At 37.3% G+C, this 24,144-nt stretch overlaps 1 protein-coding gene across 6 annotated transcripts in view; it reads right to left on the bottom strand.

Moving 5' to 3' along the window:
• Positions 1-24,144, bottom strand: part of LRCH2 (leucine rich repeats and calponin homology domain containing 2) — a 200,779-nt gene that overhangs the window by 134,612 nt on the left and 42,023 nt on the right. For all 6 annotated transcript variants that reach the window (XR_011647944.1, XR_011647943.1, XM_058291724.2 and 3 more), the window contains exons 2-3: positions 18,918-19,062; positions 14,582-14,708 (exon numbers count right to left, since the gene is read on the bottom strand). Coding sequence is in view for 4 of the 6 variants with exons in the window: in XM_058291724.2 (XP_058147707.1) it covers positions 14,582-14,708; positions 18,918-19,062 (272 nt within the window). In the remaining 2 variants the exon portion in view is untranslated. The remainder of the gene's footprint in view (positions 1-14,581; positions 14,709-18,917; positions 19,063-24,144) is intronic.

Here is a 24,144-nt window from a genome sequence, read left to right on the forward strand (position 1 = left end):
AGTCCACCCCACTTCTCCTCATGCCAGGCATAGAGTTAAGATGGTGGCTACTGGCCTCATTCTGACTGGACTGGCTCAAACCTAAGCTGTTCTCAGAATTATACATTAGCCCACTTAATTTACTCATCAATAGCTGAAGTTGCAGCTCAATCGTCTCTTCCACCCCAATTTTGAGAAGTGGAGCTTTCAATTTCAGCCTCAGAACAGCTTCCAAGGTGGCTTGTCCCTCCAGTGGAGGATGGGCACTGGCATCCATGGCATGGAGCACTCTACTTACGAACATTCTCTGCAGATGGGCAGTCTCCCCCTTCTGTTTTGACAGGTATGTTTTCTGGTCTCCTGGAGCCCCCAAACAGGTGCTTCAGCTATCTCCAGTTAGCTCTGGGTGTTTACTTAGTGCCCTGTAGCAGAAGCTGACTTGAGGAGCTCCTTAATCCACCACAATCTTGCTCTCCTTTGTGTTCCACCTCTAGGTTTTTAATATATGCAATTTATCATATTGAGAAAGCTTCTACCTATTCTTATCTTTTAGAATGTTTTTAATCAAGAAAAGCCACTATATTTTCTCAAATGCCTTTTCTGTATCAATCAAGAGGATCATGTGATTTTACTTCTTCAAATTATTACCATTGTTTATTACACTAATTGATTTTTCTCATTGAAAAGCCCTTTCATACTTGGGATAAAACCCACTTGATTGTGGTGTATAAATGTTTCAATGTACTTTTGGATTCAATTTGCAAGGATTTTGTTGAAGATTTTGCATACATATTCATTAGAAATATTAGTCTGTAATGTTCTTATAATAGAATCTTTATCTGAATTTGGTATTATCAGTAAGTTGGTATCACAGAGTGAGTTTAACAGCATTCTTTGTTCTTCCATTTTTTTGGAAGAACTTGAGTAAGACTGGTATAAGATTTTGTTGTCTTACTGGTAAAATTCTCCTGTGAAGCCATCTGGTCCAGAGCTTTTCATCTTTCAGAGGTGTTAGATGACTCTTTCAATCTCTTTACCTGTTTCTTTAGGGCAGTGTAGGTTGTTTGATACTTTCTAGGAATTTGTCCTTCTCATCTACATTGTCTATTTTTGGGTGTACAACTGTTCATAATATCCTCTTAAAAGCGATTTTATTTCTTCAGGGTCAGTAGCAATGTCTAGTCTCTCATTTCTGACTTTATTTGCACCTTCTTTATTTTCCTTCATCAGTCTACCTAAGGGTTTGTCGATTTTGTTGATCTTGTAAAAGAAACAACTTTTGGAATTTACTGTTGTTTTTTTGTTGTTGCTGTTCTCAATTACATTCTTTTCTGCTCTGGTAATTTTCTTTCTTTCCTTTGGGTTGACTTGGGAGTAGTTTGTTGTTCTTTTTCTAGTTCCTCCAGGAGTGCGGTTACGTCTTCGATATTGGCTGTTTCTTCTTTATTAATTAAGCATTGAGGGCTATAAAGTCCACTCTCAGGACTGCCTTGGCAAAGTCCCATATGTTTTGGTATACTGTGTTCTTGTTTTCACTTCTCTCAAGCTATTTACCGAATTCCTTGCAATGTCCTTTGACTCAATGATTTAAAAGTCTATTTTTTAATCTCCATATATTTATTAATTCTCTCAATTCCATCTGTCATTAATTCTAGCTTCATTCTGTTATGACCTGATAAAGTGTTTTGTATAACTTCAAAATTTCTTAATGTATTAACACCTGTTGTGTGATCCAAATTGTGGTCTATCCTGGAGAAGGTTCCATGAGAGCTTAAAAAGAATGTAGGAGGCGGGGCAAGATGGCATCTGAGTGAGTGCACTTCATAATCTCTCCAGCAAAGAAATGGCTGAGTAGGGTCGGATTCCTGCTGGACCAGGCTGTTTCGGGTGCTTCCAAGGAAGGAGGTGTTTGGACATCAATTTAGTGGGACGGTGACAGAAGAGATTCTTACAAGAGGTAGAATTTTGGATCTCTTTCACAGAGGTCGGGGTTGTGGGCGGGATCCTTCCCCCTGGGGCTGGCGGCCCAGCGGCTGTGATTCCTGAAGGCTTTGCTGTGCTGAGAAGTTCCCAAGCCCTGAGTGGGCTGTTTCAGGGGCATGCAGGGCAGGAGGTGTCTGGAAGTCGATTTGGTGAAACAGCAAAGGAGGAGAATCTTGCAAGAGGTGGAATTTTGGGTTCCTGACATAGAGGTAAGAGGTTCTGGGTGGAGCCCCCCCACTAGGGCTGGTGGCCAGGCCATAGCGATGCCTGGGATCTTTGTTGTGTGGTGTGTTCCCAAACCCTGAGAGGGCTGTTTCGGGGGCTTGCAGGGCAGGAAGTGTATGGATGTTGATTTGGTGAGACAGTGACAGAAAAGATTCTTGCAAGAGGTGGAACTTTCGGTTTCTGACACAGAGGTCAGAAGTTGTAGGTGGAACCCCTCCCGCTACGGCTGGTGGCCTATCAACGGCAGTCCCTGAAATCTTTGTAGTGCAGCCGCGCTCCCAAACCCTGAGAGGGCTGTTTTGGGGGTTTGCAGAGCAGGAGGTGTCTGGGTGTCGATTTGGTGAGGCAATGACAGAAAGAGATTCTTGTGAGAGGTGGAATTTTAAGTTTCTGACACGGAAGTCAGAGGTTGAAGGTGGGACTTCTCACCTAGGGCTGGCGCCCAGCTGTGAGGATCCCTGAACGCTGTGCAGCGGTGCTCCCAGGCCCCCTGTTAACTGGATGTGTGGTTCCCAGATCTGTGTCCCCTAAACCCTGGTGTCCCACACTCTAGAGATTCACACACCCTGAGTCTGCAGTGGCATAGACTTCCCATCCCTGAATCTACCATGCCCTGAGGTCCAACTGAGGTCTTTGATTACCCTAGCCCTCAGCGTGTGTTTTTTTTCTTTTTTTCTTTTTTTTGTCTTGGTTGATAATGTTGCATTGTCCCCTGGTCTTTTCTCCCATTTTATGCCCCAAGGTACTTTTTCATTTATTTAGGGGTTTTTTTCTCCTTTTCTTTTTCTTACTTGTTTCCCACCCCCCTTTTCTTTGTCCACCCCCTTTTTCCCTTCTCTTTTTTTCTTTTCTCTCTTTTTCTTCTTATTTTATTTTTTTAATATAATAGGTGCTACAGGGAGCACTTCAAACTTGCTGCGTTTCTTCATCCTCCATTTCCTCTTTTCTGTGTGTATTGATTTTGGCCACCTACATTATCCAATTTCACCCACAGCTTGCTATTCTTCACCATCTACTGTTTCTCTTACATTCTACATCCCTTTCTCTGGCCCCCAAAATTGTCTAACTTTTAATTTCTAATACCTTTGTTCTGTTTTCTGTCTTTTATCCGCTCTTATTGACTTTCTTTTCTCTTTCCCTCTGTCATGAAAACACTGCTTCTTAATTCATACCATATTCCTCCCCATATTCAGTTGACTGTCTCATTATAGGTATTCTACTTATAACTGTAACTCTGCACAACTTACATGAGTCTAATATCCATTATCCCAAATCTCACATTGTTGCTCTGTTAACATTTACTACCAATACTACTTTACACATTTTCTTTTCTTATTCATTTTGCTTTCGCTGGCGCTAAAATTTTCCTTCAAATTGAACTAATCCAGCAACAAGAAAATAGAATAAGAAGAACAAAGTGACAAAGAGAAGACATAACACTTACACACGAACAACAATTAATTAATCCCCAAGACTAGACAAAGAAGCTAAGGAACTGATTAAGCCCATCAAGATAAAATCATGACCAGATGGAAAAAAAAATACAAACGAAACTAATAATCAGGAAAACATGGCTGAATCCAATGAACAAACTAAAAATCAGGAAGGGGAGCAGAATATTGGACAAGTAATTAAAATTCTCAAAACATATATTAGAGACCAACTTAATGAAATAAAGGAAGAGTTTAACAATATGAAGAAAACACTTGGAGAGGAAATTGCAGACATACGCAAAAAATTAACAGATAGGATGGTGATGAAAAACACAGTTCAAGAAACCAAAAATATATTCTCAGCAAACAGCAGCAGATTAGAAGAGGCAGAGAAGAGAATTAGCGACGTGGAAGACAGTACATCCTGAAATCAGATAGTAGAACTGATCGATAAAAAGATGGAAAAAATCCAGCTAGGACTTAGGGACCTGAATGACAATGCAAAATGCACAAACATATATATTATAGGCATCCCAGAAGAAAAAGGTAAGGGAAAGGGGACAGAAGGCGTGTTGGAGGAAATAATGGCTGAAAACTTCCAAAATCTACTGAGAGAGATGGAGGTATATGTCCAGGAAGCACAACGCACCGCAAACACCATAGATCCCAACAGGCCCACCCGAAGACATATACTTGTCAAAATATCCAATGCTCAAGACAAAGAGAAAATTATAAAAGCAGTAAGAGAAAAGAAAACCATCATATACAAGAGAGGCTCCATAAGATTAAGTGCTAATTTCTCATCTGAAACCATGGAGGAAAGAAAGCAGAGGTATGATAGTCAAGGTACTAAAAGAAAAATAGTTTCAACCAAGAAAACTCTACCCAGCTAAACTAGCATTCAAAAATGATGGAGAGTTCAAAATATTCACAGATAAACAGAAATTGAAAGAGTATGCCAAGAAGAATCCTGCCCTACAAGAAATAATGAAGGGAGTTCTGCAAGAAGAAAGAAAAAAACAGGAGAGGCAGAGTTGGAGGAGAGTGTAAGAGCAACAAAAAAGACAAAAAGAGAAGGAATAACAAACCAAAATATGACAAACACTAGTCCACACAAAATATGGCTAACATGAATAATTCCTTGAAAGCTGTTTAACACTGACTGTCAATGCATTAAACTCACCTATCAAAAAATTCAGACTGGGACAATGGATAAGGAAATATGACCCACCTATATGCTGTCTAAAAGAAACACATCTTAGACCGAGGGATTCATGGAGGTTGAAAGTGAATGGCTGGAAAACAATCTTACAAGCAAACAGTAACCAAAAAAAGGCAGGAGTAGGTATATTAATATCAGACAAAATAGACTGTAAAAGCAAAACAGTTGTGAGAGACAAAGATGGATACTACATAGTAGTCAAAGGGAAAATCTTTAAAGAAGAATGAACAAACATAAATATTTATGCTCCTAACAAGGTCACTTCCAAAAATGTGAGGCAAACACTGGAAAAACCAAGTGAAAGACTAGATGCCTCAACAATTATAGTGGGAGACATTAGTACACCACTATCAACTTTGGACAGATATCTCAAAAAAGAATCAATAAGGAAACGAAAACTTTGAACAGTATATTAGAGGAGCAGGATCAAATAGACATATACAGATCATTACACCCGAATACAGCAGGATATACATTTTTCTCAAGTGCACATGGATCATTCTCCAAGATAGACCATAAGCTAGGCCACAAAGAAGGCTCAATAAATTCAGAAAGATCGAAATCATACAAAATCATATCTCTGACGACAGTGGAGTGAAGCTGGGAATCTGCAAGGGCCAGAGGGCCAGATTTCATACCAAGATATGGAAATTAAACAACACACTCTAAGAAAAATAGTGGGTCAAAGAGGAAATCTCAAAAGAAATTAATAACTACATTGAAACTAATGAAAATGATTACATAATATACCAAAACTTATGGGATTCAGCAAAAGCAGTACTGAGAGGGAAATTTATAGACATAAATTCATATATCAAAAAAGAAGAAAGAGCAAAAATGGAAGAACTGCACATTTGGAGGAATTAGTAAATAAACAACAAAGTTATCCCACAGGAAGAAGACAGAAACAAATAACAAAATAAGATCAGAACTAAATGAAATAGAATATAAGAAAGCACTTGAAAAGATAAACAAGACCAAGAGCTGGTTCTTTGAGAAGATCAATAAAATTGACAAACCCTTAGTGAGACTAACAAAGAAAAAAAGAAAGAAGGTGAAAACACACAAAATAAGAAAGGAGAAAGGAGATATCACCACTGACCCCACAGAAATAAAGACTATCATAAAAGGATACTATGAAAAACTATATTCCAACAAGAAGGACAATTCAGAGGAAATGGACTAATTCCTAGAAACACATAAGCAGCCTATACTGCTGAAAGATGAAACTGATGATCTCAACAAACCAACCACAAGTAAAGAGATAGAATCAGTCATTAAAAACCTCCCAACTAAAAAGAGCCCAGGGCCTGATGGCTTCACAGGTGAATTCTACAAAACATTCCACAAAGAACTAAAACCAATCCTGCTGAAACTTTTCCAAAATATTGAAACAGAAGGAACATTACCTAACTCATTCTATGATGCCAACATTACCCTAGTACCAAAGCCAACAAAGACACCACAAGAAAGGAAAATTAAGGACCAATTTCTCTAATGAACCTAAATGCAAAAATCCTCAAAAACATACTTGCTAACCATATTCAACAACACAGTAAAAGAATTATACACCGTGACCAAGTGGGATTCATTCCGGGTATGCAAGGATGGTTCAACATAAGAAAATCAATCAATGTAATACACCACATAAACAGACTGAAGGAAAGAAATCACATGATTATATCTATAGAGGCAGAAAAAGCATTTGACAAAATACAGCACCATTTCTTGATAAAAACACTCCAAAAGATTGTAACACAATGAAATTTTCTGATTATGATAAAGAGTGTATATGAAAAATCCACAGACAACATCGTTTACAATGTTGAAATCCTAAAATTCTTCCCTCTAAGATGAGGAAAAAGGCAAGGGATGCCCACTATCACCTCTTCTATTTAACATTGTGTTAGAAGTACTTGCTCGAGCACAGAGGCAAGAACCAGATATAAAAGGCATTCAAATTGGAAAGGAAGAAGTCAAAATGCCATTATTTGCAGATGACATGATCCTATACATAGAAAACCCTGAGAGGTCTACAACAAAGCTTCTAGAACACATAAATGAGTTTAGTAAAGTCGCACGTTATAAGTTGAACGCGCAAAAATCAGTAGCATTTCTGTACACCAATAATGAGCAAGCTCAGAAGGAAATCAAGAAACAAATACCATTTAGAATAGTAATTAAAAAAATCAAATGCCTAGGAAAAATTTAACTAAAGATGTAAAAAACTTCTACACAGAGAACTACACAACACTGTTCAAGGAAATCAAAGAAGACCTAAATAAATGGAAGAATATTCCCTGTTCATGGATAGGAAGACTAAATATTATTAAGATGTCTATCCAGCCAAAACTGATCTACACATTCAATGCAATCCCAATAAAAATCAACACAGCATTCTTTAATAAACTAGAAAAACTAGTTATGAAATTTATTTGGAAAGGAAAGAGGCCTCGAATAGTCAAAGACATATTCAAAAAAGAAAAATGAAACTGGAAGAATTACACTACCTGACTTCAAAACATACTGCAAAGCTACAGTAGTGAAAACAGCATGGTATTGGCACAAAGAAACTGAATTGAGAGTTCTGATAAAGATCCTCATATATATAGTCATATAATATTCAATACAGCCACCAAACCGTCTCACCAGGGAATGCCCTATTCAACAAATGGTGCCTGGAGAACTGGATAACCATATGTAAAAGAATGAAAGAGGATTACCAACTCACACCTTATACAAAAATCACCTCAAGATGGATCAAAGACCTAAATATAAGAGCCAAGACCATAAAACTTTGGAAAGCAGTGTAGGGAAGCATTTACAGGACCTTGTAATAGGAAATGGCTTCATGAACTTCACAACAAAAGCAGGAGCTGCAAAAGCACAAATAGATAAGTGGGACTTCGTCAAAATTAAAGCCTTCTGGGAAACCGACTTTGGCCCAGTGGTTAGGGTGTCGGTCTATCACATGGGAGGTCCACGGTTCAAGCCCCAGGCCTCCTTGACCCGTGTGGAGCTAGCCCATGCGCAGTGCTGATGCGCACAAGGAGTGCCGTGCCACACAGTGGTGTCCCCTGCGTAGGGGAGCCCCACGCGCAAGGAGTGCACCCATAGGGAGAGCCGCCCAGCGCGAAGGAGGGAGCAGCCTGCCGAGGAATGGCGCCGCCCACACTTCCCGTGCCGCTGACAACAACAGAAGCGGACAAAGAAACAAGACGCAGCAAAAAGACACAGAAAAAAAAAAACCAGACAACTGGGGGAGGGGGGGGAATTAAATAAATAAATAAATAAATAAATAAATCTTTAAAAAAAATTAAAGCCTTCTGCACATCAAAGGAATTTGTCAAGAAAGTCAAAAGAGTGTCTGTTTAAATCTTTTTCCCATTTTTGAAATGGATTATTTATCTTTTTATTTTCAAGGTGTAGGAGTTCTTTATATATGCAGGTTATAAGTCTCCTATCAGATATATGGTTACCAAATATTTTCTCCCATTGTGTAGGCTCTCTTTTGAGGATGTGGAGGACGAATGGATGAATAAAATGTGGTATATATATATATAAATATATATACAATGAAATACTTCTCAGTTTTAAGAATGAATACCCTACAAACACACGTGATAACATGGATGAATCTTGAAAACCTTATGCTGAGTGAAGCAACCCAACCAGTGAAGGACAAATACTACATGACCTGAATGATATGAAATAAGTAAACCAAGCTGCCTCAGAGAGCTAGAGATTGCATGATAGGCTTACAGGAAATTGGGGGGTAGAGGAAGGATGTAAGCTGACACCTACATGGGTGAAAATTATGATAAGCTGGAGGTATTTGTAATTTGTACAAGGAAGGGATAAAATGGGGGAATAAAGTTACCTTTGGGTGGGGCTTTGCGGGCTTGAAGGGGGCTAGGGATGTTAGGATGGGTATTATTGCCCAAGAAATTGGGGGGAGGGTGGGGCAATATACGAACATAGGAGATTGTCAGGTATTTGGTTGAGAGTATAATGCTGAGAAAACTTTTTAAAAAATATAACAAGGAAGATTACCTGTTTAATATGCTTAAAGGGGATAATCTGACACAGGACAGGCTCCTAGGGAATATGTGAATGTTCATTTTGCCATAGTGGGTTATATCATTGGATAGAGACCCATATAATGAGAGTGAAGGTATACTCACATCCTGGGGAGGACTGATGCCCTCAAATAGACGGAATTGTATCTCTTGAGAGAAATGGTGGCTCGCAGGGCATTAGGGCAGTTGACCATGTCAAGCCCTCAACACTGTTGCAAGTATCTCTGAACATGGCCCTTCAAGCAATGAAGATTGACTGTCACTGTGGGCCCTAATGGGAGGGGCAAAGAGGTATTGAATAGATGGAACCAATGTAACTGCGTGAGCAATAGAAGTGTTCCACAAGAGTATGCAGGGGTGGATATAAGACATGTAAAATTACACCAAAAATATATAGGGGCTGGTAGGCTAGAATGTAAATCGTAATGCAAAACATAACTAAAAATTTAGAAAATTGTATAGTCTAAAATATAAACCACAATGTAAACACAAATGTTACCTTGTTTGAAAGCTATTGTCTCAATATTTGTACATCAGTTTCGGTAAATATACTATGAATATGTTAAAAAACTATTGCTGTGGAAGGGAAAAGATTTTATGTTGGATATGTGGGAGTACTGAATATTGTATATATGAATTATTGTGATCTAAAACTCTTGTGAAGATAAGCTTAATAATTAGAAAAAAGAGAAGAAAAAGATAGGAGGTAGACACTGAGGAAAAGAGGGAAGTAGTTGCCTTCCCAATTTGCATACAGTGCAACACTTATTGCAGTGATGGAAGGCAAAACATCAAAAGCAAAGCTTTTGCATTTTTTAATTTTTTGATACCTCAATGTATTTTTACCGTAATTTTTCCAAATTAACATGTATTCTATATCTAACCTTTAAACTCATCACTATATTCCACTTTACTATTAAAGCAATCTGGCAATATATTTGGCTTCACTTTTCAGGAAGTTTTGGATCACAGAGAGGTTCAACAATGGCAGGGGAGGAATACTCGTATCAGATGTTATTGACAGGGGACACATGGTTGGCAGGGAGTTCTACAGGGCATGTATCTGGGGTACATAAAAATGTTTGGATATTTTCACAGTGGTTACAATTAAAAACAATAACTGAGGGAGTGCTGAGTTCCTAGCCAGGGGAGCTCTATCACAGTCCCTAAAGGAACAGCAACAATTCCCCAAGTGCAACGGCAAAGACCTAAAAAGAATGAAGGTCAAACAATGAGCCCTTGATACTAATCAATATGCTTGTGAGCTCATGCACCTAAAATAAGAACAAGGCCTAGAGCTGCAGGATGCCTATGAGTTACCTCCTGAGGGCCTCCGTGTTGCTCAAATGTGGCCAGTCTCAAAGCCTAACTCACCATCTAAAGGCATTGCGTTCCCCCCAGCATGGGACATGACTCCTAGGGATGAGCCTCCCTGACACCGAGGGATTACTACCAAGTACCAGCTGATGATGTAACTAGAAAATGACCTTGAATAAAAGGGTCAACTCAGACCAGCAGAATATCTCAGTCTACATATAATACCAGAAGTTAAAAGTGGTTTTTCACCTGAATAAAAGGGGGAAATGGAAAGGACAAATGAGTTTATAAGGCTTTGAGTTTCCAAAAAGAGCCGGGAGGTTATCAGAGGGGTTACCCTTATGCACACCTGAGCAGAGTCTCAGAGACAGATAAAGTAGATATAACCCCGGGTATTGGTTCTTCTGAGGGCTACAGAGACCCACAGGTCCTAGGGTCATGGCAGATTGACTTCAGTGCCATGTCAGTTGGCCCTACTTTGGAGTTTGTATTTCTTTGTGATGGAGCTGGACTCAGATGTGATCTTTGTCCACAAGCCTCTCCTGTTACTTTTACCGGAACTGTAGTTGGTGCTGGGGTTTAATATACACCCAGGGGACCTGAATCTCTGGACTGATCATGTGATAGCCAGGCCCTGAGCCTCAACAGACTTCAGCTCCTACACTCTGGTTTATTGGACTTACCCTACTCAGCTAACATGAAGTTGAAGAAGGTCAACCACCACACCTTGGAGCCAAGAGTGCCTACAACTGAAAACAGGAGGATTGCATCCAGCTCCCATGTGAATCTAAGCCCCCTCTTGATACAGATGTGGAGTGGACACAACCATTCCAAGGTCCACAGGATGTAGGAATAGAGTATGGATTAGAGTGGACTTACTAATATTCTATTCATGAACTATTATGATTAGTAATCGAAGAAAATGTGGCATTGGTGTGGAGAAAGTGCCCATGTTGGCTGCTGGGGGTAGGGAATGGGAGGAAGAGATGAGATGTGGAGGCATTTTTGGGACTTGGAGTTGCCTGGGTGGTGCTGTAGGGACAGTTACCGGACATTGTATGTCTTCCCATGGCCCACTGGGTGGAACGTGGGAGAGTATGGGCTATGATGTGGACCACTGACAATGAGGTACAGCGGTGCTCATAGAGGTATTCACCAAATGCAATGAATGTCTCATGATGACGGAGGAGATTATTGCTATGGGGGGAGGAGTGGGGTGAGGGGGGTGGGGGGTATATGGGAACCTCATATTTTTTAATGTAATATTAAAAAAATAAAGACAAAATCATAAAAAAAAGAATGTATTTCCTGCTGTTTGGGCATGTAACTTGCTATAAATATCTGTTAGTACTAGTTCATTTATCATATTATTCAAGTTATTGGTTTCTTTATCCTCTGTCCAGATGTACCATCCAATACTGAAAGTGGAGTAGCGAATTCTCCAACTTATATTGTAGAGACATCTAATTCACTCTTCAGTTTTGCCAGAAAGTACATCATATATCTAGGGACACCCAGGTTGCACGCATAAATATTTTTATAATCTATTTCTTCTTGGTTAATTGACCTTCTTATTAATATATGAACTTCTTCATTCCTTATTAGAGTTTTGCATTTGAAATCTATTTTTTCCAATATTAGCATCACTACTCCAGGTCTTTTTGGTTAATATTTGTGTGAAATAGCTTTTTCCAACCTTTCACTTTCAAACTGGTTGTGTTCTTACATATGAGGTGAGTTTCTTGAAGAGAACATATAAACAACTCATATTTTTTTTACCCATTCTGTCAATGTATGTCTTTTGTTTGCGGAATTGAAGCCATTCACATTCGATGTCTGTACTGTAGAAGCATTATTTTCTTCATCCATGGTTATCATTTGGCTCTCTGTTGTCATATCTTACTACTGCCTGTCTTTTTACCCTTTACTTTACCCTTACTGATAATCTGCATTTGTACACTCTTCTCCCAGTCTCTCTCCCTTTTTCCCTTTCAGGCTGCAGCACCCCCTTTAGTGTCTCTTGTGATTCGAATCTTTTGCTAACTTACTTCCTCAGTTTTTGTTTTTCTTTGAAGATGTTAAACTCACCCTCATTTTAGAAGGACAGTTTTGCTTGAAAAAGAATACTTGGCTGGCAGTTATTCTCTTTCAGTACCTTAACTACATCCATCCATTTCTTCTCTCCTCCATGGTTCAGATGAGAATTCAGCACTTAATCTTACTGAGTTTCCCTTGTATGTGATGTTTTGCTTTTCTTTTGCTGCTTGCAGAATCCTCTTTATCACTGATGTCTGCCATTCTGAATAGTAGGTGTCTCAGTACATTTATTAGGGTTTATTATGTTTCTGGTGCATTGTTCTTCTTTGATATTGATATTTATTTCTTTCATAATGGTGAGGCAGTTTCAGTCATTATTTCCTCTAATACTCTTTCTGCCACTTTTCCACTCTCTTCTCTTTCTGCAACACCAATGACATGTTTGTGCATTTCACGTTATCAATCAATTCCTTGAGACCCTGTTCCATTTTTCCCATTCTCTTCTCTTAATGTTCTCTGCATTTTTCAAGTTCAGATGTTTTGTCCTCTCTATCACTAATTACATGTTTATGCAATTTAGATCCATTGTTATGTATCTCTAATGTATTTTAAATCTCATCCACGGTGTCTTTCATTCCCACAAGCTGTTTTCTTCGCAAGCTTTCAAATTGTTCTTTATGCTCAACCAGTATCATTTTAATATTCTGTATCTCTTTAGTCATAATTTTCTTTCAATATTTTGAATGGATTTAGGAGATTTGCATGATTATCATCGATTAATTGTCTTAAATCCTGTATCTTGTCATATTTAGTTTGTTCCTTTTGCTGCACCATATATTTCTGTTTCCTAGCATAGCTTGTAATTTTTTGCTGAGGTCCAGGCATCTGAGCATGGTGATGAATTTACTCTATCAATTTCTCTCTCTTGCCTAGTGCTTTTTTAAATAGCTCTTCTTTGATTTTTGGTTCAATTTATTCTGAGTCTTTAAAATTTCTCAGCTTATGTTATTAAAAGTAGACCAGGGACTCAGTAATGGGGTGTAGGTTTTCTCCCAGGAGTTCAGTCTAAGAGAAACCTAAAAGTACTTTTGCTCCTTGCAGTTTCCCAGCCAGGCAACAGATAGTGCTTGTCACAAACCTTCCCATAGAGGTATTTCTTTCAAATTCACTTGATTGTGTTTCTGGTCTGAACAGAGCCCAGATTCAAAGATGGCTCTCCTCACCAAATTCACTGAAGAAAAACTACTTTGCACTTGTTACACCTTCTGTCTTCCCATGGAGGAAGAGATCTGTTCCCCTCTGATTCAGTTGTAGTGGGCCAGGGGTTTTATCAATGCTGCACACCTTGAGGGTGGGGGATAGTGCCCTTCTCAGCCGTCACAATGGGTTTGTTTATTCATGGTTGTCATTTTGGGTTGTCCCTCACTCCCTTAGCCTCCAGGGGATTGTGCAGCATTGTCCTGGTGTGCTGGCTCCAAAGCAAGTACCTCAGCAACTTTTGGCCCTTTCTCCATTGTTTTTGTGAGGCATTTGAGCCCTATCTGCCTACTTCAATGCCATTTTCCCAAACTTCCCAAGAATGCTTTATAAAAAACCTATTTAATGGGAAATAATTTCTCAAGATATAGTAAAAATAAACCGTATGTTATATTTTGTAAGGTAGAAGTAATGCAAAGGTGTGAAGTCAGCTCAAGGCTTTGAGGATCTAATCATCTTTACTCTCAGAGTTCAATCTTCTTTAATAACTCTATATTATATTCATGGCCATTACTTTAAATTACTCATATATTTCTGAGCATATAATACCCTCTTTGCATTTATCATCATACTAAATGTATTAAAAATCACATAAGTATAGATGAGAAGAATACTGTGCTTGTTTTACTGTTTCCAGGCACTATATTCTCTTCTTTTATCCCCCTTCTTTGAGGCTCTCATAGTAGCCCTGTAAAACCTTTTAAAAAACATTATTTTTTCCTTCCTAATACCTTTACTGTCCAGGAATGTTTCAACAACTGCTTATTCCTTTGGAAGGCATTTCTTACTGCTTGTAAGGAAGACTTCTAACCTCATTAGGTCTGAGGAAGAACGAGGCTTTTTGTGTTTGTGTGTGTGTGGCTGGGACCTAAAATCAGACAAAAGCAATAGTATCTGAAAATTTTACTGAAGTGGACTTAGGCATACACCAAGTTATTCTTTTATGAAAATTTACAATGAAATTCCATAAAGGAATGAGTAATCTTCCAAAATATAAGGGTATATATATTATGCATACTATAAACAATTAATAGAACTATTTTACTCACCAATTCCATTAAATCTTTTAACTTCCCAATTTCTTCTGGAATGGATACCAGTTTATTATTACTGATGACCAAGACTTTAAGCGGGAGATCAAATAGGTATTTTGGCAATGTTGATAAAAGATTTCGACTGAAAAGAATAGGAAAACCTTATTATTATTATAAGAAATATGTCTGAAATCTGAAATATTCTGTTGAAAAATAACAAATCACTTCAAAAATAAAAATTTTTCACTGAATAATATCATTGAATGAGTGCTTACTTTGTGTCAGGCATGGTGCTATATTCCTTAACGCACTATCTCATTTAATCATATTAATCCCCAAAATAGGTAGTATTATTATCTCCATTATACAAATATAAATGAAGGTTAAAACTGGTTTAGTGACTTTTCCAGGCACAGCAGAAATTCAAATGCCAGGGTGATCGCAAAGCCTATGCTCTAATTTATGATCTTTTCCTACACACCATTAGTCTTCAACTACCCCGAATGATTCTTCTGAACAGGAGAATGTCAGAATCTTGCTCTCTGATATAATTTCACCACTATATTCAATAACACCATGTTCATATGTACAAGAATGAATATCATTTTATTTTCAAAAACATGCAGTGGCTATAACACATTCATTTTTATTATTGTTTGTAGAAGAACAGCCTATCAGCACCTTTATCTCAACTCAAAGTTGACATAACATCCCAATATACACGGACACATTTGAAAATAATAATGACATTTATTGAGTGCTTACTATGTGCCAGAGCACTTCACATGAATTAATTCAACTAACACAACAACACACTTTATGAAGAAAAATATGATCCCACTTCCTGCTATATATGAAGAGGCAGTCACAATGAAATTAAGTAAACTGCTCAAAGTCACACAGCTGGTAAGTGGTAGACCCAGGATGCAAACCCAAGCAATCTGGCTCCTGAGACCTTGCCCTCAATTACTATGGTTAAATTTAAGTGCCAATGTAAAGACTAACCCAAAGCATCCCACTATCAAATATATAAAGCATACTATTACATTTTCGTATTACCAAGCACTGATAAGCAATATGTAATTATTTTTCCTGATTTTCAAAATAACACTAACAGAGTTGTGCCTAGCATGTTGTGTAACTACACACCATCGCGAGCCCAGTGTTTTGCAAAGGAGGCCTTCAAGATTCTTTACCCCATTCTATCCCTTCAGGTGGACAATCCAGACTCTGAGACTGGCTTTAATCGCATGGAACAAACTGACATAAAAAAAATTAAACACCAATACCCATAGAACAGCAATCCTGGGCAAGCTGCAGGATTGTCAACTATGCTAGAAACCTGTAACAACCCCTTGAGTTCCCTGTGAAAGTAGTCTGCCTGGGTCCCTTCATAATGGACAATACACAGATCTTCCTGAATGATACTACTGAAAAAGCAGAGAATTTATAGGAAGAAAGAAACAGCTGAAATAGGATATCTTAAGCTTACCAAGATATTTTCAGCAAAATAAAAATAAATAAGTGGAAAAAATAATAGTACCCATGAATGCATTCTAATCTTCCCTCAGGCCAAAAAGAGTAAAAAATTGGCTTATTTCCTTCCCTTAACAAGCTGTTTCATTGAGTTAGAATGGTCAGCTTTCTGCAATATCTGGTTTCTTCATGTACAACTGATTAGTCATTCATCATCACTTTTTCAAGATATGCTTTAGAAATAGCCAAAGGAAGTCAGACACTGATAAAAATGTTATTTCAATATATTTTGTTCAAAAGTCTTTATGACTATAAATGACAGAGGTCTATCTTTAATGATCAGAACAGGAAAGAATTAGAGATTTCAATAATACTATTCTAAGATAATACTATAAATGTTATTAATACAGAAATACAATTCAGTTCTTTAAAAACAGTTTTTAATTGAGTTTTTTTCTATAAAAGAACAAAATGAAACAAAAACAAAGGCGAAACGTGAAAATGCCTTTCCTTCCTCACACTGCTCCCAAATCAGGCCTAGGAGATATATGCCCAATTACAAAAAGGAGCACAGAAGGAAATTTCTCTCACACCTTTCAAGGTATAAGGTGGTTTCAGTTAAAATAATGTGTGATGCCAGGTGACACCACTGGAGAGACATAAATGAGAATTAATATTTCACATATATTAATGAAAAGGGAACAAAAACAGTTATTAATCATATTAATTATATTTACTAATTCTGTCTATGGTAATTCAAACTTTCTTAACGAGGGTAAAGAAATTGCCTCTTTTAAAGGACTTTCATAGGCATTTCTCCAAAGAAGATAAGCAAATAGCCAATATGTACATGAAAGATGCTCAACAGCATTAGCCATTAGGGAAATACAAAACAAAACCACAATGAGATACCACTTCATACCCACAAGGATGGCTATTACTAAAAAAAAAAAAAAAACACAGAAAATATTCAGCATTGTAGAGGTTGCAGAGAAATTGGAATGCTGATTCATTGTTCATTGTTGTTGGGGACATAAAATGGTGCAACCCCTGTGGAAAGGAATAGGGTCATTATAAATCTTGTCATAACTTACAAAATTGTGCGGGAGAGAGTGTAAACTACAATGTAACTTACAATCCATACTTAGTGGCCATGTCCCAAAATATGTTCAGCATTTGTAACAAATGTAACACAACTAATGAAGGATGTTGTTAATGTAGGAAAATGTGTGAGGGGTAGGGAGTAGATTATATGGGAATCCCCCATATTTTTTATGTAACATTTATGTAATCTAAGTTCTTTAAAAAATAAAAAAGTATATTATTTAAAAAGTTAAATACAGAATTAATATATGACTTGGCAATGCCACTTCTAGATACATACCCAAAGAGAGTGAAAACAGGATCACAAACAGATACTTGTTTTGGTTTCCTGGCTGCTAGGAAAAACACCATACAATGGGTGGGTTTAAAGCATAGGAGTAAAGCCCAACCACACCTTAACTGAAGCAATATCTTGAGGAGGACTTATTTACAATGGGTCTACCCTAAGACCAAGAAAATGTCGAAACAGGGTACAAAATTTAATCCACATCACTTGTACACTAATATTTATAGCAATGTTTATTATTCACAATAGCCAAAAGCTAAAAACAACCCATGTCCATCAAAAAATGAATTAAACAAAATGTCATACATACACAAAATGGAATATTGTTCAACCATATAAAAGAATGAAGTTCTGAAACATGATGTGGCATAGAAGAATCTTGAAAACATTATGCTTGGTGAAATAAGCAAGGTACATAAGGACAAAAATCAAGTTATAATACTAATAACAGACAACTAGAAAAAGCAAATTCAGAGAGATAGAAAGTAGATTAGAAGTTATGGGAGGTAAGGGTGGGTGCTTATTAGTAAGAGTAAATAATTAAACAATTGCATCTTTCAATTAAAATAACAACAAAATAATTATAAAATTAAGTCAGAATACACCAGTTTCCACTCAATGCTACTCATTTGGCACGGCAACTTTTTCTTAAACTTATTGAATGTTCATCCTGTTATAAATGTAGGGTAAAAATTAAGAATAAGTACTCTAGAGCCAGACTGGATTTGAATATTGGCTTCCCCACTTGCCATATACGTACGCATGTATGTGTGTTTATATATGTGTGTGCACATATATACATATGTAGATGTGTGTATATATACATGACTTTGGGCAAATTGTTTAACTTCTCTGTGCTTCACTTTCCTCATCTAAAATGCAGGGACAATAATAGTACATATCTCTAAATGCTGTGAAGAAGAAATGCCGTAACATGGGCAAAGCCTTTGGCATACTGTCTGGTACATAGTAAGCACTGTTAATCATTTTCTACCTTTCCAACACTACTATCCCAATATAGCATTCATGGATTTAGCAACAAGAAGTCACAAGAGTGTGAAAACTATAATTCAAGAACTGTTTCAGTTCAACTGAGTGTGCATATAAATAAATCTTTTTTGTAGCATTATGACTTCAGGAAAATAGTTATACTCTAAAGTTTTGCTACTTAAAGTGAGGTCTGTAAAGACCAGCAGGCAAGGGCATCACCACTGGACCTCTTGGAAACACAGAACCACACCAGACACTGAATCAGAATCTATATTTTAACTAGACACATAAGTAATTCAGGTGCACATTAAAATCTTATATGTGTTACTGTCAAAAACAGGACAACAAAGCCCAGGATGTAATGTGCTCATTAAAAAAATAAACATAAGATACTGTTGAGATAACTATAGGCTACACAGCCAAACCACATACATACCTTAGGTAGGTAAAGTATTAAAACCTTAAAAAATTTACAGAAGAAAATTGTTTCCTTACCTAATGTTTAGGTATGTTAACATCTGTAGGTTTTTAATGGCTTCAGGAATTGTTTTGATACAATTATGATATAAATTTAATGTTTCAAGTGGTGCAAATAGCCAGACATCAGAAGGAATTTCTGTAAAGCGATTTCTTGAAAGATCTGGAAAATACAAGTAATGTTTGAGAGTTAAACGTATACCTATGCTAATTAGAATTGTTTCCTTACTTGGTAAATCACTTAGAATCTAAGCAACCAAGTAAAATATAAATTATTACCTACCAAGACCTTGAAGGGAGGCAAAAAATTTTCATTTGGAAATATACTCAAGGAAAGCATGTTTATTAACAATTTATACTTGATATGCTTCAATGTCTGTAGCATCTAAATACATATTATCTTTTAAAATGTCAATAAAGAACTCTATCTGATATTTAAAAACAAACACAAAGAAACCTCCCCTGATCTCATATTCCCTTCCATCCACAACTTCCTTCTTCATGACTAAACTTACATAAGTAATTACCCACAACACATATAAATTTCTTACTTACCATGTATTTCTCATCCCACTGCAATCTGGTTTTTTTTCACTCCCATGTCCACCAAGGTCACCAACAATCTCCATTTCAATAACCACTCCATACATTTGGAAACATTCTCCTCCTTCAGCTTGGAAGACTACACTTCTGGATTTCTTCCCATTACTACTCTGGCCACTTCTTAATCTCCTTTGCTAGATTCCTTTCTACCTGTACCCTAAAGAGCTGTGACATAAGCTATTCTTCACAAAAATATAAAATTCGCTGAGTAATTCCACCCAATTCCAGTCTAAATTAAATTTATATAATGACATCTTAGTCAGGATCCATCCAAACACCTATGTGTTAGTCTTCAAGATATCCTCCTATTAACTCTCATGCACCTCAAACTCTACAAGCGTAAAATCTGAATTGAAGGTCTTCCACATCCATTTCTCTCATCAGGCATATTACCAACATCCTCCTAGTAAATTGCTCAAGCCAGAAACCTGACACTTATCCTTGATCCTCCTCTCTCCTAAATTATTCCAAGTACAACACAAACATACTTCCATACATTTAAGCTTTCACCACAATAAGATCATTGAATTATTATAACCATTACTCCTCTATAAAAGTCTTTTTTTATTTTTTAAATGAAATATTGAAAAATATTTAGGATATGATGTGGCAAGCTGAAAAAAAAAATATATATATATACCCTAAAAGAGAGTTTTTGAACTTCAGCAAAATTGACCTTTTGGACTGGATAATTATTTGCTCTGTGGGATCATTCTAGGCATGATAAGATATTTAGCAGCATACCTAATCTGTACCCACTAGAAGCCCATAACAACCCCTAGTTGTGACAGCCAAAAATGTCCCTTATGGTGCAAAGTACCTTCAACCCTGTTGAGAAGCACTGCCTTAAACAATTGTCAGATTATCTAACCTAACATAAAATTATAATTTTTATACTAGTTCCATACACTTATTTGGATAAAAACGAAAGGATGTTATTTACCTTTGTCAAGGAGAACATCTATGGTCTAGTTTTAGTGCACTGTACCTGGTTTAGCATCTGGTTATCTTTCATAGGATTAGACTCCTACCAGTGTTCAACATCCCAATGCTGAGGGACAAAGTCTTTGACCAATATATAGTATATATAGTATAATTTTCTACTCAAACATTAAAATATGTATATACATGTATGTGGATATACACATATTCTCAACTAATGGAGCATCATTGGCAAAAGAAGGTATTAACCGTGACTATATAATATGGAAATTGGTTTGGATTATTCTTCCTCCCACCATAGGATTCTGAGTAACTTAATGAAAGGAAAGACAGAATACTAGAAACCAAAATCTGAACTTCAATAGAGATTTCACAATATCCTGGCTCCCTTCCTCTGTGCACTCAAGCATCATTCAGTTTTATTTATATAACAAAATGAAGTCACTGTTATTAGTTTAGGATATATTTCTTTTGCAATAATGGTTTTATGTCTTTATCTTGTAAATTTAGAATCCTGAGAATTGAAAATAATTGCTTATAATTAACTGGAAATTATAAAAACAAAATTATTCTAAGTTGTTATTCTTTAATAGGTTTCCTATTAAGTACCCACAAATAATACAGTGTTTCCAGATATACTTTATGGTAGCTTGAATTAAGATTGTGAGAATGAAATAAGAGAAAGTCCATAGAATTTAAAACATATGTTGTAATTAGTCCTAACAGGGTTGAAAAGGGTCTGGCTATGTGTGATAAATAAGAGGAAGGAATCAGGGATAGTACCCATGATTCTGGCATAGACATATAAATAATGCTATCTGATGAAAGAAATGGGTGGTAAAAGAGAATTTTGTTTAATGAGGATTTTGTCTTGTTTTATGAAGCAGAGGTTAGAATCAAGGGTTCAATTTTATACTGGTACAAACTGAAATATTTAAAATAGAATTAAAGGAATTGCTAAATGGATGGTAAGAGAGATGATTCTGGATCTCAAAAGTTAGGTCTGGGATAGATAAATATATATTTGGAAGTTATGGGAATATAGTTAGGATTATAAAATCATAAAACTGGAGAAGTAGTGAGTTAAGGAAGAGGGATCAAAAATAGGCCATATGGAAGAAGGGGTAAGATGGCAACAGAGTAGGGAGCTCCAAGAGTCAGCTCCTCCTATGGTGCAGTTAGTTATCAGTCAGTGCTATCTAAATCACCTGTTCAGAGGGGGTCCAGGAGATCAGAAGAGCATATTTGCAACATCTGTGAAAGAACAGAAAGAGGAGACTGCCTAACTATAATAAAGATTCATGAGTAGAGCACTCCATGCCACAGAGGCTGGTGCCCATCCCCCACTGGTGAGGCAAGATGCCTCCGGAACTATACCCTGGCTGGATTTGGAAGCTCCATTTCTCAAAAATGGGGGAGGAAGAGAGAGTTGAGCACAAACTTCACCTAATTATCAACAAAATCAGCTGGCTAAAGCTCAATCCTCAGTTCAACTAAAATTAGAACCTGTCCAAGTTGGAAAGAGGCTGGTAGCCTCCATTTTAACTTCTCTCCAGCATGAGGGGTAGTGAGGCTAATTGAAAATCACAGTGACAACAGGGACCAGCTTCTTTCCACCCAGACAGAATTCTGCCCTACACTGGGTTCCAACTCAGCCTCAGGCAGGATGGAAGCTAAAGAGACCTGCACCAGCCTCTCCAGGCAACTGTAGTCACTTTCAGCATGCACACACTAGTGGCTACATCCCTACTCTTAATAGGACAGAAGAGGAGCAGTGCTTCCCCAGGGAATCCAGGAAATTTCAGGCACTTTTAACTCACAAAGACTAGATTTTTGGGGAAAACTGTGGCTCCATCCCAGTCCCAGAGAGGTCAGGAGGAAGGATAATGCTCCCAAAGACCCTCTGGGCAACTGAGGTCACTACCAGCCTGCAGGGACTAGACTATTGTGCAAATATGTGCTCCAGAACTGCCCCTGGCATAGGAGGAAGGGGGTAGGTGTTTCTGCCAACTATCTGGGCAAATAAGGTCAGGTTTAGCCTACATGACTTAGTTTCCTGCTAAAACCTGTGGTTCCATCACCACCCCAGGAAGGGGAGAAGGTGGCATGGATTTATCAGTCTCTGGGAAACTACATATAGTCTTGGCCTACAGAGCTTCTATTACTGCACATGGCTGCAGCTTCATCCTCACAACTGCAGTGAAAAAGGGTGGGAGAAGTTTCATTCATTCCTGGGACTATGTGGGCAGCAGCAGCCTACATGGTTTACATCAACCACATCCTCGGCTCCTATTCTTCCACGGGAAGGGAAAAAGGGCAAAAAATTGAAAAAAAGGAGCTGAAAAAATTCAAAGAGGCTAACCATTTATTTATAAATTTCCAAAATGAGGTAAACCAAGTATCAAAGAAGGGCTGTAGCACAATGAAATCATACAGAAAGCACTGGAACAGGGGTTCTTACCCTTTTTTGTTCCATGGACCCCTTTGCCAGTCAGGTGAAAACCATGTACCACTAAGTCCACACTATATTGTGAATTATTTAATAAATATATCACACCCACATGAACATGTCCCCAGAAAAATAATGTTCTTTTGAATTTAAATTCAAGTTCATGGACCACTTCTTAAGAACTGTTGCCCTAGAATAAAGACTACTGAGTCCAGAATAAACACATCGAGTAAATCAGATGCCAAGATACCAACAAAAAATTACAGCCATACCAAGAGAAAGAAAGATATGGCCCAGTCAAAGGAATGTATTAATCTCAAGATGACATTAAGGACTTGAGAAAAGTAATCATAGCTATACAAACAAATCTCCTTGATAAATTCACTGTGATGGCTAAAGAGATTAAAAATATTAAGACACTGGGTAAGCACAACGAAAAATCAGAAGATATATGCAGAAAAATAACAGTTCTTAGGGGAATGAAAGACAAAGTAAATGAAATTAAAAACACAATAGAGGAAGCCAATGTAGGTCAGTGGTTGGCAGCTCCTGGGGAAGCTGAATATAGACTTATCATGGGACCTGGCAGTACCATTGCTAGGTATGTACCCAGAAGAACTGACAACAGTAATATGAACACTTATCTGCACTGCAATGTTCATAGAAGCATTATTCACAATAGTCAAAATTTGGAAACAACCCCGGAGTCCATCAACTAATGAATGGATAAGCAAACTGGAGTACATACATGACAGAATATTATGCAGCACAACATTGAGAATAAATGAAGTCGTGAAACATATTACAACATGGATGAACCTGGAGGACATTATGTTGGATGAGGTAAGCCAGACAAAGAAGGACAAATACTGTATGACGGCGCTATTATGAACTAAATATATTATGTGAAATATGAATATGGGTAGAATGCATATATAAGACTGATCTTTGAAGCTGAACAAACATAAGTTAATACTGTGCAATTTTAATATCAGATAAAAAAACGCATGTATTACGTGAAGGAGAACAGACACAGAGTACTACATATTGTATGACTCCAGTTATATAAAATGTAAATATAAATCAATTTATAAAGATGAAAGGAGATTAGTAGTTATGTAGCTCTGAGGAAGGAATGCTAAGGGTTGTGGAGTCTTTCTTTTAGGAGCAATGAAATTGCTCTAAAAGTTTTGATATGATGTATGTACAACATTGTGAATATACCAAAAGCTATTAGTTATACACTTTGGA

This window comes from Dasypus novemcinctus, chromosome X (genome assembly GCF_030445035.2).
Source record: "Dasypus novemcinctus isolate mDasNov1 chromosome X, mDasNov1.1.hap2, whole genome shotgun sequence".
In the NCBI taxonomy this organism is placed as follows: domain Eukaryota; kingdom Metazoa; phylum Chordata; class Mammalia; order Cingulata; family Dasypodidae; genus Dasypus; species Dasypus novemcinctus.